The 17188-nt window shown below is 42.0% G+C and overlaps 1 protein-coding gene across 4 annotated transcripts in view; it reads left to right on the top strand.

Annotated features, from left to right (window-relative positions):
* Positions 1-8: 8 nt before the first annotated feature.
* The window catches only part of LOC105491444 (tubulin gamma complex component 4), a 38327-nt gene continuing 21147 nt past the window's right edge, over positions 9-17188 (top strand). For 2 of the 4 annotated variants that reach the window (XM_011757931.3, XM_011757922.3), the window contains exons 1-9: positions 13-354; positions 5328-5456; positions 5700-5822; positions 6209-6262; positions 7043-7099; positions 9292-9371; positions 12546-12747; positions 15090-15255; positions 15506-15630. In XM_011757931.3, coding sequence (XP_011756233.2) covers positions 277-354; positions 5328-5456; positions 5700-5822; positions 6209-6262; positions 7043-7099; positions 9292-9371; positions 12546-12747; positions 15090-15255; positions 15506-15630 — 1014 coding nt within the window. In that variant the 5' untranslated portion in view covers positions 13-276. Of the gene's footprint in view, positions 355-5327; positions 5457-5699; positions 5823-6208; positions 6263-7042; positions 7100-9291; positions 9372-12545; positions 12748-15089; positions 15256-15505; positions 15631-17188 lie in introns of all 4 variants that reach the window. The other 2 variants (XM_071067003.1, XM_011757940.3) reach the window with 2 other exon arrangements.

The following is a 17188-nucleotide window of genomic DNA, read 5'->3' as shown; positions in this document are numbered from 1 at the left end:
GCGAGGGCTGCAACCGCGACTCAGTCTCCGCGGAGCCTGGGCGGGAGTAGCGGCTGGGCCCAGTGGAGCCGCCGAACTTCCGGAACTCAGCCGCGACCCCTTCCCAGCTTCCCGTCCGGTCCGCCGCAGCGATTGTCTCGGTGGGTTGATTCGGCACAAACCGCCCGACCCAGGGGCTGGTGCGCGTGTGGAAGGGGAAGCACTCCCCTCGTGGTCGCCTGGAGGTGCGCTGGAGGAGGGGGTGAAGTATCCAGGGACTCGAGGTCCGCTGTGGGAATGATCCACGAACTGCTCTTGGCTCTGAGCGGGTACCCTGGGTCTATTTTCACCTGGAACAAGCGGAGTGGCCTGCAGGTACTGTGCGGCGCAGAGCGCGGGAACCAGGGAGTGCAGAGCGGCGGACCTGAGTCAGCACCTGGGGGACTAGGCTGAGGGACCTAGCGGGCGGGGCTTCCAGGGCTGGGGACGTGTGCCTGGACAGGTGACTGGAGGGCAGCCCCTTAGGGTCAAGGCTGATGTGACACCTAGAGAGGCTGGGCCTACGCTAGAAAACGGAGGGCAGACCTCGAAGAGCCCCGCCTGTGGCGGGGCGACGAAGGGCCTGAGGTCCAGGTGTCAGTTGCTGGGGAATGATTTAGAAGTGTGGGAGGTACTTTCTCCTGTTTATTTTCACACGTGCATTGTTTGAGTTTTCAAGGACTGGGCCAAATACACAGCTCCCAAACACTTGGTAAGCGCTCGGTAAAGTTTGTTGAATGAAAAAATGAAATCGAGAGCCTGCGGTGTTTCCCTCATTACTCCTTTACCAGGAAATTTCTGCACTAGGTAAAGCACTTAGTAGGGGGCCTTTGTGTAACCAGGAATGTATGATGTTCCGTATGCATTATCTTATTTAATCCTCACAGCCATCTGTATCCATTTTACAGATTAACCTAGGTTTAGAATGTTAAATAACTATCGGGGTCACATAGCTAGTAATTAACAGAGCTTAGTTTTGAACCCAGGTCTGTCTGGCTTCAGTATTTGAAGTACTCTTACCTGCTTCTGCTTCCAGTAATGTTATCTAATTTCTCAATAATTTAGTCATTTAGGTATTGTTTCTACCGGTTACCAAATGAGCAAACTGAAGCTCAGAGAACTTTATGCTGGCCAGTCCTGGTAGTGGCAAGATTGAAATCTAGGTCCGTCTGATCACCAAGACACGCCTATTCTTAGAAGAATTGGCAAATAGACTGTGGAAGAGCAGAAAAGGTACATTCTTAGTCTATAAAACCTATCAAACAGATTCATTTCGTTATTATTTATGAATATGTATTTGGAGTTTGAGAGTTTAGGTGAATTTTTGAAAAAAATAGGTGAAGATTTGTGTGGTGGAGTTTCAATTATCTTTCACCTGTAGGTCTTTGAAGACTAATTCAATATTTCACTTTTCTCCATAGAGCTTAGTACAATGTCAGGCATATAGAAGGACAGTATTCAGGAAGTATGTGGGTGCCTGATGGTTCAAAATAAAAAGAGATAACACAGTACAGGAAAGATAGCTAGGGAGGGGGTGGGGGAGACAGCAACAAGTAATTCATCTTTTCCCTTCCTTTGTTTCTTATGAAAAATTCTCGATCAGGTATTTTCTACCTTTTCATCCTTAAGGTCTCAGCTTTAAAGTCACTTTATCAGAAAAACTTTCTCTGAGCACATCTTTAAATTAAGCATCCTCCCGATGCCATTATTCTCCATCAACTTGTTTATTTCTCTAATAGGATTTGTCACAATTCATAATGTATCGTTGTTACCTGTTTTTAGCCTTTCTCCCACATAGATTGCCCCTGGGAGCGAAGACCACAGTGGTCTTCTTCATTCGTCTACCTGGAGCACCTAGCACAGTTTGTGCCACATAGCAGGTGTTTAGGTATTGATGGAAGAAAAGAAGACAAAGACAGCAAGAATTACATACTTTCTGCAGAGCTGTGTCTTTTACACTTGAATGAAGGGAAAAGTTGTCATGAGTGCCAAGTGTTGATGAAAATTATTTTATTATATTGAATATGTATATACGTAAGCTAGTTATAAACTCAAGCATAATGCTCTTAAACAACTATAAAATCAAATATTTTTATAAATTAAAAGTAAACAAAATGACTAAATCAATAAATTCAAATGACCATTATTTTAATACAGGATTTCTCAGCCTGTTCATATTAACTATGTTGTATAGAATGGTATCAGTAACTTCAAGATGTTGTGTGCTGTTTCAGAATAATTAGATATTGAACTTTTCGAAAACTCTGCCGAAAAGAAACACTCAAATGCCAATTTTAATAGTAGTATCACTTGATAACTGGTAGAGCTGTCTTGTTAATAATATAAAATTGCTTATGTGTGTTGAGCACTGGCTGTGTGCTTGGGACATGTGCTTTACACATGTATTAACTTATTTAATCCTCACAGTTATTTTCTTTTTTTTTTTTTTTTTTTTTTTTTTGAGACAGAGTCTCGCTCTGTCGCCCCCAGTGGCGCGATCTCGGCTCACTGCAAGCTCCGCTTCCCAGGTTCACGCCATTTTCCCGCCTCAGCCTCCGGAGTAGCTAGGACTACAGGAGACCGCCACCAAGCCTGGCTAATTTCTTTTTTTTGTATTTTTAGTAGAGACGGGGTTTCACCGTGTTAGCCAGGATGGTCTCGATCTCCTCACTTCGCGATCCGCCCGCCTCTGCCTCCCAAAGTGCTGGGATTACAGGCTTGAGCCACCACGCCCGGCCATTTAATCCTCACAGTTTATTTTCTTCAGTTTATAGGTATGAAAACTGAGGTACCGACAGGTATAGTAACTTGCCTAAGCTTTCAAGCAAGTAAAGGCAACTCGGATTCAAACCCAGGCAGTCAGGCTCCAGAGACCAGGTTCTTAAGCACCGTGTTGTGCAACCTCTTAAGTTACTAACTTGAAGAAGTGATTAGCATTGTGTCATTAAAATCTACATTAATTGGATTCCTAATCAATTTTCTATGGACTCGGTAACAGAAAAATTTTTCTTTGCTTATTTGTTACCACATTTACTGTCATGTAAAAATGGCATCCACGTATAATCCATATTATATATCCATCCATTTATAATATGCTAAGTTCCTTTGGAGCAGTAATTGCATCTGATTTTGTTCACTCTTTTGTCTGAAAGTATTAGCACAGTACCTGGGATATAGTAATGGAAATGTAAAATGTTACAGCCATTGTGGAACATGGTATGGCAGTTCTTCAAAAAATTAAATAAAGGCCAGGCACAGTGGCTCACACTTGTGATCTCAGCACTTTGGGAGGGTGAGGCTAGAGGATCAGTTAATGCCAGGAGTTTGAGGCTAGCCTGCACAGCAGAGCAAGACTACATCTCTACAAAAAAAAGTTTTTTAATTAGCCGGGCATGGTGACACATGCCTGCAGTCCTAGCTATTCTGGAGGCTGAGGTGGGAGAATTGGTTGAACCTAGGGGTTTGAGGTTACAGTGAACTATGAACCCACAACTGTATTCCAGTCTGCGTGACAGAATGAAACTGTCTCTAAAAAAAAAAAAAAAAAATTAAATATAAAATTCCCATATAATCTAGCAGTTCCACTTCAGGGTATATCCCAAAACAAGTAAAAGCAGGGACCCAACAGATACTTGTACACCCATGTTCACCGAGCATTATTCACAATAGCTGAAAGGTGGAAGCAAGTGTCAGTGCAGGGACGAATAGGTAACTGAGATGCGGTATATACATACAAGGGAATATTGTTCAGCCTTAAAAAGGAAGGAAATTCTGGCACATGCTACAACATGGATGAACTGAAATAAGCCAGTCTCAAAAGGAGAAATAATGATTCCACTTTTTTTGAGACAGAGTCTCGCTTTGTTGCCCAGGCTGGAGTGCAGTGGTGCAATCTCGGCTCACTGCAATCTCTGCCTCCTGGGTTTAAGCAATTCTCGTGCCTCAGCCTCCCAAGTAGCTGGCATTACAGGCGCCCACCACTATGCCTGGCTAATTTTCGTATTTTTAGTAGAGGTGGGGTTTCATCATCTTGAACTCCTGACCTCAGGTGATCCACCCGCCTCGGCCTCCCAAAATGCTGGGATTACAGGCGTGAGCAACTGCTCCCGGCCTGAATGATTCCACTTGTATGAGGTAACTAGAGTAGTCAAAGTCTCAGGCAGCAGAGTGGTGTTTGGCAGGGGCTGGATACGGAGTTTCATTTGGGGCAAACAGAAAAGTTCTGGAGATGGATGGTGGTGATGGTTGTACAACAGTGTGAATGTTCTTCATACCACTGAACTATATACTTAAAATAACTAAAATGGTAGATTTTGTTATATGCATTTTACCACAGTGTTTTTAAAAAGTTGGTTGAAGGAATATATTTTCCTACTACTTTTTTCTACCTGAACTGCTGTGAAACCTTTATATATATAGCATATTAGGCTATCATTTGGGTTTCATTTAAATTAAAAATACAAATGCAAATATGGACACTAAATTTATATGGCCAGTTATAAGGTACATTTACAGATAATAGTATGTTTAATTTTAGATTTTTACTGGAATGAAAACTTTAATAGAGAATTTGTAAATCCTAAGAATATGTCTGAGAAACCCATAGAGTCTGCAGACCCCCGTTTGAGCAATATTGCTGAGACTTAGTGGCAACCAGGTCAAAACCCCCATATCCTTATAGACCATCCCTAGAAGATTGCTTAAGAAGTAGGTAATGGCCGGGCGCGGTGGCTCAAGCCTGTAATCCCAGCACTTTGGGAGGCCGAGACGGGCGGATCACGAGGTCAGGAGATCGAGACCATCCTGGCTAAAATGGTGAAACCCCGTCTCTACTAAAAATACAAAAAACTAGCCGGGCGAGGTGGCGGGCGCCTGTAGTCCCAGCTACTCCGGAGGCTGAGGCAGGAGAATGGCGTGAACCCGGGAGGCGGAGCTTGCAGTGAGCTGAGACCCGGCCACTGCACTCCAGCCTGGGCGACAGAGCGAGACTCCGTCTCAAAAAAAAAAAAAAAAAAAAAAAAAAAAAAAAAAAAAAAGAAGTAGGTAATAGCGGCTGCTTCTGGGGTGGTTGACTTTATTTGGTATTTAAATTATTTAGCGTGTGTTACCTAATTTAAGAAGCAAATAATTGGGTCAGGGATAGGGAACCCCTTTGAAGTGGTTTGGAAATACATTGTTATCCAGAACTTAACACCTTTAAGTGGACATCTTGAGAAAGAAACGGTAAGTGTGTATTATGAAGCATTTGAAGCGCCTGAGAGTTGAGGCAGTGACTGGCAGTGTTTTCGGCAGTGTTCCTCTTCCCACAGGTATCGCAGGACTTCCCTTTCCTCCACCCCAGTGAGACCAGTGTCCTGAATCGACTCTGCCGGCTCGGCACAGACTATATTCGCTTCACTGAGTTCATTGAACAGTACACGGGCCATGTGCAACAACCGGTGGGTCCTGTTCTCAGTGGGTGTACACCTCTAGAGGGCAGGAGCTGTGTCAAGCTTTCAGTGAATTTATCGGTAATTCATGTGAAATAAGTAATGGATTTCTCATCACTGGAAATATTCAAGTGAAGGCAAGGCCTCTAATTGGTTTGTTTATAGAACTCTGAAAAGGAACAAGCCAGATAATGTCTTTCTCAAGTTTCAGGGCCTGAGCTGAGAAGTTGGCTTCTGTTTGTTTGATTTCAGGATCACCATCCATCTCAGCAGGGCCAAGGTGGGTTACATGGAATCTACCTGAGGGCCTTCTGCACAGGGCTGGATTCTGTTTTGCAGCCTTATCGCCAAGCACTGCTTGATTTGGAACAAGAGGTAAGAAGGAGGAGATACAGGAAACACCTCTGGGATAGTGGATTAGGGCATGTTCTTGAATCTGAAATGCCCTTTGATAAGGTCAGGTAGTTAAGAGTGAGCAATTTCCTGCATGGCTGGAAGGGACAGTGTTCTCTCAGTGATTGCCCAGCCTGTGATCAGAGTGGCTTACAGATCATGGCACAGACTCTTTGGTGAGTTTTAAGAGCCCTGGCTTGGTTTCTTTATGGCCTGAAAATCAGGATTAATAACCTGATTAAATTATCGGTTCTCAATAGCCTAAAATTAACACTAAACCCATCATGAGATTCTCTTCTCATTTTTGTAGATCAAATAGATTTGAGATATTTTGTGTGGAGCCCTAATCACAGTGTGTTTTGTTGCAGTTCCTGGGTGATCCCCATCTCTCCATATCACATGTCAACTACTCCCTAGACCAGGTATGCTGACCAAATAACCAAATGCCTTGCAATCTGTTGATAGTGTTAGAATAATCTAATTTATGATACTATTTTTGAGAACTTTTTTCTTCTGGATTCAGCGCCTAACATTTTATATTTTGTGCATTTTGTATGCTTTACTAGATCAAAACTGTTTAAAGATTTCCAAATATAGTTAAAACTTAATGTCTGATATTAATGCTAATATTACTGCTCTATATTGACATCAGTATTAACAAGTATGCCAGCCTCAGAAATAGAAACTGCTTCCCTACTGGGCATGGTGATACATGCCTGTAATCCCAGCACTTTGGGAGGCTGAGGCAGTTGGATCACTTGAGGTCAGGAGCTGGAGACCAGCCTGGCCAAAATGGTGAAACCCCATCTCTACTAAACATACAAAAATTAGTCGGTTGTGGTGGCGTGCACCTGTAGTCCCAGCTAGTCGGGAGGCTGACGCATGAGGATCTCCTGAATCCAGGGGCGGAGGTTGCAGTGAGCTGGGATCCCACCACTATACTCCAGCCTGGGTGACAGAGTGAGACCCTGTCTCAAAAAAAAAAAAAAGAAAGAAAGAAGAAACTGCTTCTCTCTGCCGTCCTCTTCCTATCTGCAGTGAACCTCCACATCCAGTTGCCTTAAGATACTGGATCTTGACTGTTCTTTGGTATTGCCATTTTATCTTAAGTTGAACTGTTCAGAAACAAAAGCATTTCCTGAGTTGATTTTTTTTCCCTTACATTTGATTACATACCCTTCTAATTATTCTCTACTTTGCAGTTTCAGCTTCTTTTTCCCTCTGTGATGGTTGTAGTGGAACAAATTAAAAGTCAAAAGGTGAGAACTTTCCTTATTCCTTTTGCTTTGCTAAGCACTGAGGAAATATTACTAATTAATCTTGCTGTACATTCTTTTTCTAAGACCCTAGTTTTTAGTAGTTTTTATTTATTCATTCATTCATTCATTCAATATCTACCTGGTTATCATGTTAAGTGTCAGGAATGCAAAAATATGACTCTGTCTTTAAACACCTCCTGGTCCAGAAGATAGAGGAAATGTTAGTAGATGTGCCCGAGAATGTTGTTGGGGTAAGAAAAAAAAATGCTGTGGATGTTTGCAGGTGAGAGGAACCTGCAGTAAGAGTTTAGAACTGTTGGGTGTGAAGCAGAAAGTTAATTCTGGCCGGGCGCGGTGGCTCAAGCCTGTAATCCCAGCACTTTGGGAGGCCGAGACGGGCGGATCACAAGGTCAGGAGATCGAGACCATCCTGGCTAACATGGTGAAACCCCGTCTCTACTAAAAATACAAAAAACTAGCCGGGCGAGGTGGCGGGCGCCTGTAGTCCCAGCTACTTGGGAGGCTGAGGCAGGAGAATGGCGTAAACCCGGGAGGTGGAGCTTGCAGTGAGCTGAGATCCGGCCACTGCACTCCAGCCTGGGCGACAGAGCGAGACTCTGTCTCAAAAAAAAAAAAAAAAAAAAAAAAAGAAAGTTAATTCTTAGGAAGAAGGTAATAGGTTTACGGTTAGTGTGCTGGCAGCTTTCTGAGAATTTTGAGATCAGTGAGTGAAGGCCAGGTGTTTATTAAATAAGCCTATTCTTATCACAGGTTTTTATCAGGTGTATTGAGAAGTCAGGAGACTGCCTTTCTGGGCAGAGTTAATAATTCTGAGGAATAAATGCTTTGAGATTTCATATTAGAAGAATCTGCTGTCCTATTGAATTGGTCCACAACTGAATCAAGTGGACAAATGGATTAAACATCTTTAGTTCAAGTCTTCATTTTTTTAAGATTTTTATTTGTGCCTTAGCTTATTAGGCGTGTTCATTTTCATTAATATAACTAGTAAACCAATTAATCTGCCACATTGCTGCTTCATTTTTAACTGTGTAAGTGTAGAAACAAGTGCTCTGCTACATTCATGCTGTGCCAGCAAAGCCAGTAGTGGGTGCTCATTGGCCCTTCAAAACTAATTGCCCTCATCGAATAACAACATCCAGCTTTTACTGTCACTTGTTGTGTACTAGACACTGTGCTAAGTGCTTTAAATACAATATCACACACAATCCACTAAAGGGCTAAGTAGGTTAAGGGATGTGCCCAGCGTCACACAGATAGTAGTAAATGGGTTTATATCCCAGCTCTATCTAGCTCCAAAGAGTGTGCTCTTAACCACTAGATTAAACTATCTCCCAGAATAAAAGGGGACCTTCTAGGCAAGTAGAGCTAAAGAGGACAGCATAAGGAAGCCAGGCCTAGCTGCACGTCTTGGTTGGCCTTCAGCTTCTGCTGGCTATGGGAAGGAGAGTGGAAAAGAGGGGGATTGCAGATGGGTGAATCTTCCTTCCTGCCAGGATGGTGGTAGAGAAACTAGTGTACCAAGGCTCTTCAGAGTTTTTACAAATCAGGCGGTCAAGATTCTAGGCTGGGGGTGAGAATGGAGATTGATTGCAAACAGGCACAAAGGGGCTTTTTGGAGCAATGGAAATGTTATAAACTGGATTGTGGTAATGGTTGCCCAGTGTTTGAAATTTATTAAAAATTGTTGATCAGCATGCTTAAAACGAGTGAATTTCATGGTAAATTATACCTCAAAGTGGTAAAATTAAAAGTCTGAAGAACATAGAGGCAGAGGATTTTTGAAAAAGTATATACTTCAGAAGTAGACTGAATTGGACCTTAATTTGAAATAAAGAGCTTCCTTGGCTTTGGTGTTCCAACTCTAAATGATTCTGGTTGCTTTAAGTGCAGTGGTTCTCATACTTTACTGTGCATTAGAATCACCTGGAGGGCTTGTGAAACCACTGAGTGCTGGGTTTTAACCAAGAGTTTGCGTGTCTAATGAGCCCCCAGGTGATGCCGCTGATGGGAGAGTGGTCCCTCTTTGAGAACCACTATATGTAAATCTTAGGAGAAAGTTTATCCCCAATCTCTCCTAGATTGTGCCCTCTTGGTTGAATATGGAATAAGAATTTGTCTTGCATGGACTGTTAGAATGGAATCCAGTTTGACAAGGCCGTATTTTCCAGATTCATGGTTGTCAAATCCTGGAAACAGTCTACAAACACAGCTGTGGGGGGTTGCCTCCTGTTCGAAGTGCACTGGAAAAGTAAGTCATGGCTTAACTGGGAGTCGGTGGTGGAGGTGGGTGGTCAAATTATTTGAGTTCTCACATGTTTTATTTTCAGGTCATTTCAGGTTTCCCTCTTGGGAAGGTTATGACCAGGATAGAAAAAGCTCCATGAGCAGAAGAGCCCATGTAGCCTTTATTATGGCTCAGGCATTGCAAAGGGCTATAGAGTATTGAGTGTCAAAACCAGGATTTAGCTGCCTGGATGACCTTGAGGCAATGTTTTTAAATGTTTAGATCTTGTTATCCTTGCAGGAATTCCATTACATGTGCCAGATGTTGCTTGCTATGTCTAAACATGTGTATTTGAGTAGCTGGTATTTTCAAATTGAAGATCCTTAAAAATGTTTATGCTTTATAATCCCATGATGCCACTCTTAGGAATTTTATCCTAACAAAATTATTTAATAGAAGAAAATAACTATATACACAAACATGTTCACTGCAATGTTGTGTACTATATCAGGAAATTAGAAAATTACAGTAGAAGAAAATTTAAATAATGATATGTTCACTTGATAGACTATAAAGCCACTAAAAGTATAGGTACTATCACATGCAAAATATTTTGTATAAATATATACTGACAAGTGATACAAAATTGTATTTATCTTGTGATTACAACTGCATAAAAATATGTGTAGAGTGTGATCAAAGACTGCCTGTTTGATCTTTCCGTTTCTCCATTTTCCTTGTTTTAAAAAAATTGTGACATTCATTGAAAAATTGTAATAGATGGTTTCCTGAGGCCACTCACAGCTCTCTTTGTTTTTTCCTTTTTTCTTATTTTATTTTAATTTTTTATACAGATGAGGTTTTGCTGTGTTGCCCAGGCTGGTCTTCAACTCCTGGGCTCAACCGATCCTCCCATGTTGGCTCCCCAAAGTGTTGGGATTACAGGTGTGAGCCACCGCACCCGGCCAGGCCACTCACAGCTCTTAATCTCCGCTCTTACCACTGCATGAGTAAACCCTCATTACAGCGGGAAACTTTCCAGAACATGCCTTAGGGACTTAATTATTCTCTATTATACTTTTGTGTATAGAATATGAAATCTTATGTAGATGATATTGTATATACATGTTTGTTCTGTGTTTGTAGGGACCAAACTTTACAGACCACATACTCAGAAATGCATAAATGTAAATAGCTTCACATGTGATGTTTTTAAAGCGAGATTCCATTCAGTTAGCATACTACAAATAACATGCTCAAGCTCTTGTAATTTCTTTTTCTCCCAACCTTTTATTTTAAAAAATGTTAAACCTACAAAAAAGTTGAAAGAAACGTATAACAAAACACTTGTACGCCGGGCGCGGTGGCTCACACTTACAATCCCAGCACTTTGGAAGGCTGAGGCAGAGGGATCACTTGAGCCCAGGAGTTCGAGACCAGCCTGGGCAACATAGCGAGACCCTGTCTGTACTAAAAATGAAAAAATTAGCCAGGTGTGGTGCCTGCCCGTAGTCCCAGCTATGGGAAGCTGAGGCAGAAGGATTGCTTTAGCCCAGGAGGTTGAGCTGAGATCTCGCCACTGTAATCCAGCCTGGATGATAGAACAAGACCCTGTCTCAAAACAAAAAACAAACCCAAACAAACGCTAGTATATCCTTTAGTTTCACCATTTGTTAACATTTCCCACATTTGATTTCTCTTTTTCTCCTTCTATACATATATGTGAAATACACAAACTTTTTTTGCAGAATCATTTGAAAGTAGTCACAGATATCCCAACACTTAACCCCTAAATACTTCATCTTATATCACTTTAGAAAAAAGGCATTCTTGGCTGGGCATGGTGGCACACACCTGTGTTCCTAGCACTTTGAGAGGCCAAGTTGGGTGGATAGCTTGAGCCTAGGAGACCAGCTCAGGCAACATAGTGAGACCCCATCTCTACAAGTACAAAAAAAAAAAAAAAAATAAGCATGGTATATGCCCCTGTGGGCCCAGCTACTTAGGAGGCTGAGGTGGGAGGATGGCTTGAGTCTAGGAGGTCGAAACTGCAGTGAGCCATGATCGTGCTACTGCACTCCAGCCTGGGCAACAGAGTGAGACCCTGTCTCAAAAAAAAAAGAAAAAGAAAATAAAAAGGGATTTTCTTATAGAACGTCAATTCCATATTACACCCAAGAAAGCTAACATTAATTCAATAATACTATATCCAAATTTTTCTAGTTGTCCCCCAGAATTCCTTCATAGCTATTCTTCTTTTTTTTTTTTTTTTTTGCTGTCCAGGATCCAATCAGTGTTCACATACTACATTTTGTTCTCATGTCTTTTTAGTCTCTTTTAATTTAGAACCATCCCCCTTGCCTTTTGTTGTTCTTGGTGTTGTGGATGACGTCAACATTTTAAGAGTCCTGACCAGCTGTCCTGTATAATGTTCCACAATCTGGATTTATTGTTTCCCTATGATTAGATCTGGATTAAACTTTTTTGGCAAGAATACTATGTAGGTGGTATTATTTCCCATTACATCATATTAGAAGGCACAGAAAGTAAGTTTGCCCCATGACCGGTGTTGTGCCGTTGGATTGCTTGGCTTAGGTGTTTTCATCACATACTGCTCCATTGTAGAGGCACATGTTCCCCTTTTAATTAATACGCCATCTGGTGGATGATCCCTTGAGACCATCTGAATAGCCTGTTCCCCAAAAACCATTCTGCATTTTGTTTTAGTTTCTGAATTTTGCTAGATAATAGTTTCTCGTGTATACCTGGCCCTCACGCATGGATGCTCTCTCCCTATGTGATTCCAACAAAAATAAAACACATTTAATACTGTGGTAGCCAAAAAGAGACTCCATTAAGTCCATTTTTAAAATTTTTTATTATTTTTATTTTTTATTGCTATCAAACAGTTGTACATATTTAGGATCCATCAGTTTTGAAAATTACATAAAAGAAGGGAAGAAAATGTCTTCCCTAAAATAATATCAGCACATATACTGAACATTTTAGATTTCATTATGTAGGCTGCAAATATGGAAATTCAGTGAGTTAGTTCACCCACATTTAAATTAAAATAGCACAATTATTTTTAACTTAATTGGTTATTTCCCTTATGACTCATCAAACTCTCAGACCTCTGTTTATCGTGTAACAGTTTAAAGCATGACTTCTAAGCCTCTTACTTTCCACTCTGCCCAGAATCCTGGCCGTTTGTCATGGGGTCATGTATAAACAACTGTCAGCCTGGATGCTCCACGGACTCCTCTTGGACCAGCATGAAGAATTCTTTATCAAACAGGGTCCATCTTCTGGTAATGTCAGTGCTCAGCCAGAAGAGGACGAGGAGGATCTGGGCATTGGGGGACTGACAGGAAAACAACTGAGAGAACTCCAGGACTTGGTGAGAGCCCAAAAAGCAGTACTCCTGGTACTCCCTCCTACCAGGAGTCAGAAAAGCGTGCAGCCAAATGATCTTCTGGTGATCCCTTCTTAGCTCATAGCTGAGCACCTTCCATCAATTCTTTGGATGTAAACATTTGGCTTTATCTTAACTGGTGTGAGACTATAAAATAGAAAATATGTTTGTGAGATTCTTTTTGTTTCCGCTTTCCCAATATATGCATTTAAGAGATTATAAGTCTTACTTATATAGATATAGCTACTCTAATGGAATAGCTAGCTACGTTTTAGATTTTAAATACAGTTTGGAGTTTTTTTCTTTTTTTTTTTTTTTTTTGAGACAGATTCTCACCTGTCGCCCAGGCTGGAGTGTGATGGCGCAATCTTGGCTCACTGCAGCCGCTGCCTCCCAGGTTCAAGCAATTCTCCTGCCTCAGCCTCCTAAGTACCTGGGACCAGGTGTGTGCCACCACGCCTGGCTAATTTTCATATTTTTTATTTTCAGATTTTTAGTAGAGACGGAGTTTTGTCATGTTGGCCAGGCTGGTCTCAAACGCCTGACCTCAGGTGATCCACCCGCCTCGGACTCCCAAAGTGCTGGGATGACAGGCGTGAGCCACTGCACCTGGCCATTTGGTGTTTTGATTAGACTCCTCAAAGTTCTACAGTGTCCATATTCATCCATCCATCCATCCATTCATTCATTTATCCTGTGGCAGTATTTCATTGAATGCCTGTTATGTGCCAGGCATTGTTCTAGGTGATACAAATAAAAAGCAGTAGTCTCTGTCCCTAAGGAGCTCGTAGCTTAGGGGAAGATATGTAGAAAAGTAAACATTACAGAAAATGTAATGTTTAGAATATGTAGAAAAGTTACATTACAGTGTACTAAGTGCTCTGAAAAGACTAAATATGGGTATTCTTGGAACATGGTCATGGGATAGGGTCTTGGAGTGACTAGAGAAGGCTTCTCAGTGGAAGGTATGTCTAAATGGCAAAGAGTTTGGGAGGAGTGATCAAGAGATATCCAGGCAGAAGGAATGATCTGTGTAAAGGTACAGGGGCCATTAAGGACATGGTTCATTTAGGGAAACAGTAGTAATTCAATTGAAATGGTCAAGTAAAGACTGAAGTAAAATATTATAAGAGATGGTGTGAGGGAGAGGTGGTACTTGAAACTTTTAAGTTGGTACTTGATGAAACTTGAGTTAAGCAGAGGCAAGATCACAAAGGTGCATGTAAACAGTAGAAATGAATTTGTACTTGAACCTGAAAAGAGTTGGGGGCTATTGAATTTTAAGCAAGTGGGTACCACAGCCAGACTTCATGATAAATCACTCTGGATGCTGTATGGGGAATCATTTTTTTAAAAATCAAGATTAGAGGCCAGTCGACCAGTTAAGAGAGTGTTGGGGAGACTTAGGTGAAAATAATAGTCCCCTAAACCAAAGATACTAACATTGAATATGAAAAAAGAGTAAAGAGGTGTGAGAGATGTTTAGAAGGTGGAATCGATAGGCCTAGTGAGTGCTTGGAAATGAGTCAAGAGGGAAGAGTCATTGATGATACCCAGGTTTCTGCCTTCAGCAACTGGGCAAGTAGTCATGATAGGGGTGTATACTGCTGGTATGCGGGGAAGAAGATGGGTCTAATGGCGGGCATGTTGAGTTTGAGGAACTTGTGGGAAATGTTCAGTGGGCTGAACCTGGGGCTCATGAGAGCACTCCAGCTTGCTCCAAATCTACCTATGGAATCATCAGCATGGAGCTTGGAGATTTTTAATCTGGGGTCCTTGGGTGGCTTCAGAAGGTTCATGAAATGTGATATTTCTGTACATTTGTCTGGAAGGTCCATAGCTTTTATGATTGCAGAGAAGTCTGTGACCTAAAAATTAGAACTATCTGTTCCACTGATCAGTCACAGAAGATGATGTGATTGTATAAGAAGTGTAGGCTGAGAGGAAAAGACAGTCTGGGACAGTGCCCTGAGGAGGACCAGCAGAGCAGACAGAGAGAGAAGACCTGGAAAACAAAAAAGACCACCTCTTTCATTGTATAAGTAAGGAAGCTGGTCAACTGTGCAAGTGTTTACTCAGTAGTAAAGGCAGAGTGAAGGCCCAAGTCCCAGTATTTAAAAAGCCACTCTTACTTCCACCATGCCACTCTGCTGCCTGAAGATGAAATACGTCTCTCCAAAACGGGTGGTTCGAGAACTGTGCAACACCAGATTTGAAGTCCCTGCATCTTTACTTTAAATCATGGGTTGGGAGAGTTACTAGATATTTTCTTGTTTTCCTTTTCTTGCTTCGTACTTCATCTTGATGTGTACTCTTTCCTTGACTAGCGCCTGATTGAGGAAGAGAACATGCTGGCACCATCTCTGAAGCAGTTTTCCCTACGAGTGGAGATTTTGCCATCCTACATTCCAGTGAGGGTTGCTGAAAAAATCCTATTTGTTGGAGAATCTGTCCAGATGTTTGAGAATCAAAATGTGAACCTGACTAGAAAAGGTAGAAATCTCCTTGTCCAATGTACCGCACCCTCAAAAGCTCTTCTTCCTTAACACTGTGTGGCCCCCCAGCATGCCTGGTCAGAGCTGAGTGGTCGATAATATTCCTATCCTGAGATTGTAGCAGAATCATGACATTTGTCTGAGAAGCAGGTGAAGTTGCTGCCCCACCGAGATTAGCCCTCCCTAGAAAACCCTGACTGTCCTGGGTATTCTCTGTCCTCCTTTGATGGTGCCTTCCTATTTTGCAGGATCCATTTTGAAAAACCAGGAAGACACTTTTGCTGCAGAGCTGCACCGTCTCAAGCAGCAGCCGCTCTTCAGCTTGGTGGACTTTGAACAGGTGGTGGATCGCATTCGCAGCACTGTGGCTGAGGTTTGTGTTTCGTCATATATGTGTGTGTATATATATATTATATATATATTTTTTTCTTTTTTTAGAAAAAAATTAGACTAGTTCCCTAGAAATTGAGTTACTTGGTCAGGCACGGTGGCTCATGCCTGTAGTCTCAACACTTTGGGAGGCCAAGGCAAGTGGATCACCTGAGGTCAGGAGTTCAAGACCAGCCTGGCCAACATGGTGAAACCCCATCTCTTCTAAAAATACAAAAATTAGTCGGGTGTGGTGGCAGGCGCCTGTAATCCCAGCTACTTAGGAGGCTGAGGCAGGAGAATCGCTTGAACCTGGGAGGCAGAGGTTGCTGTCAGCTGAGGTCACGCCATTGCACTCCAGCCTGTGCAACAGAGCAAGACTCTGTCTCAAAAAAAAAAAAAAAAAAAAAGAAAGAAAGAAATTGAGTTACTTGACTTTTGTTTTTTTCTTGATGTGGTAAGAACTGAGATTGGAAAGAGCTGTTGCAGAGAGTTGAAGGCAGGAAGCAGAAAAAGAAAAGCCTCAGTTTTCATTAACAGAGGCAGAACTGCCTTCCCATTTTCCTATCTAACTAAAAAACAGGTGGTTTTTAGTTGGTTGGTTAGTTGAATAAAGGGGAGGTCTTGGTTTAAATTTTGAAAATCGCATTTTGGATCTGTCTCTATCGTTTGCAATAACTCCTAGGAATCAACTAATTCTGACTAAATTTAGTGTCTTTCTTATAGTTTAGTATGGCTTATAACTTGTACTTTCATTTAAATACACAATCATCTTATGAGGAAAGCAGAACAAATATCATTTTCTCATTCTTATAAATGGAGCAAACACTCAGCACACTGACTTGTCTGGCTTGTCTGGTGTGGCATAGTGAGTTGCCATAGTGAAGTCAGTGCCAGGCCTCCGACTCCTGGAGCGCAGTCTTCCTCATTTTGAATTGTGCTGCTGCCACCGACTTAAATTGTGACCAGTAAGTTTTCAAAGGAGCATATATGTTCTGTGGCTTATATTAACATTTGTCTCATGGATGTGTGATAACATGAAATGAGACATTTAGTCAACTGCGTTGTTAACTATATTCATGGCTTTCAACATTGGCTAAGCATAGGATTGCATGAGAAAATTTTAGTTTTTATTTTTATTTTTTTTATGGAGTCTTGTTCTGTTGCCCAGGCTGGAGTGCAATGGCGTGATCTCGGCTCACTGAAACCTCCACCTCCCAGGTTCAAGCAATTCTCCTGCCTCAGCCCCCCAAGTAGCTGAGATTACAGGCACATATCACCACGCCCTGCTAATTTTTGTATTTTTAGTAGAGATGGGGTTTCACCATGTTGGCCAGGCTGGTCTGAAACTTGTGAGCTCAAGTGATCCTCCCACCTCAGCCTCCCAAAGTTCTGGGATTACAGGCGTGAGCCACCACGCCTGGCCCGCGTGAGGAAATTTTAAAACCTGCACTTGCACCAAGTCCTTACTTCCAGACCTTCTGATTCGTAGGTCAGTAGAGGATCAGTACTTTTGTTTTGTTTTGTTTTCGAGACAGGGTCTTGCTTTGTCGCCCAGGCTG

Source organism: Macaca nemestrina, chromosome 7 (assembly GCF_043159975.1).
Source record: "Macaca nemestrina isolate mMacNem1 chromosome 7, mMacNem.hap1, whole genome shotgun sequence".
In the NCBI taxonomy this organism is placed as follows: Eukaryota; Metazoa; Chordata; class Mammalia; order Primates; family Cercopithecidae; genus Macaca; species Macaca nemestrina.
This window is presented reverse-complemented; position numbering and strand designations above follow the sequence as displayed.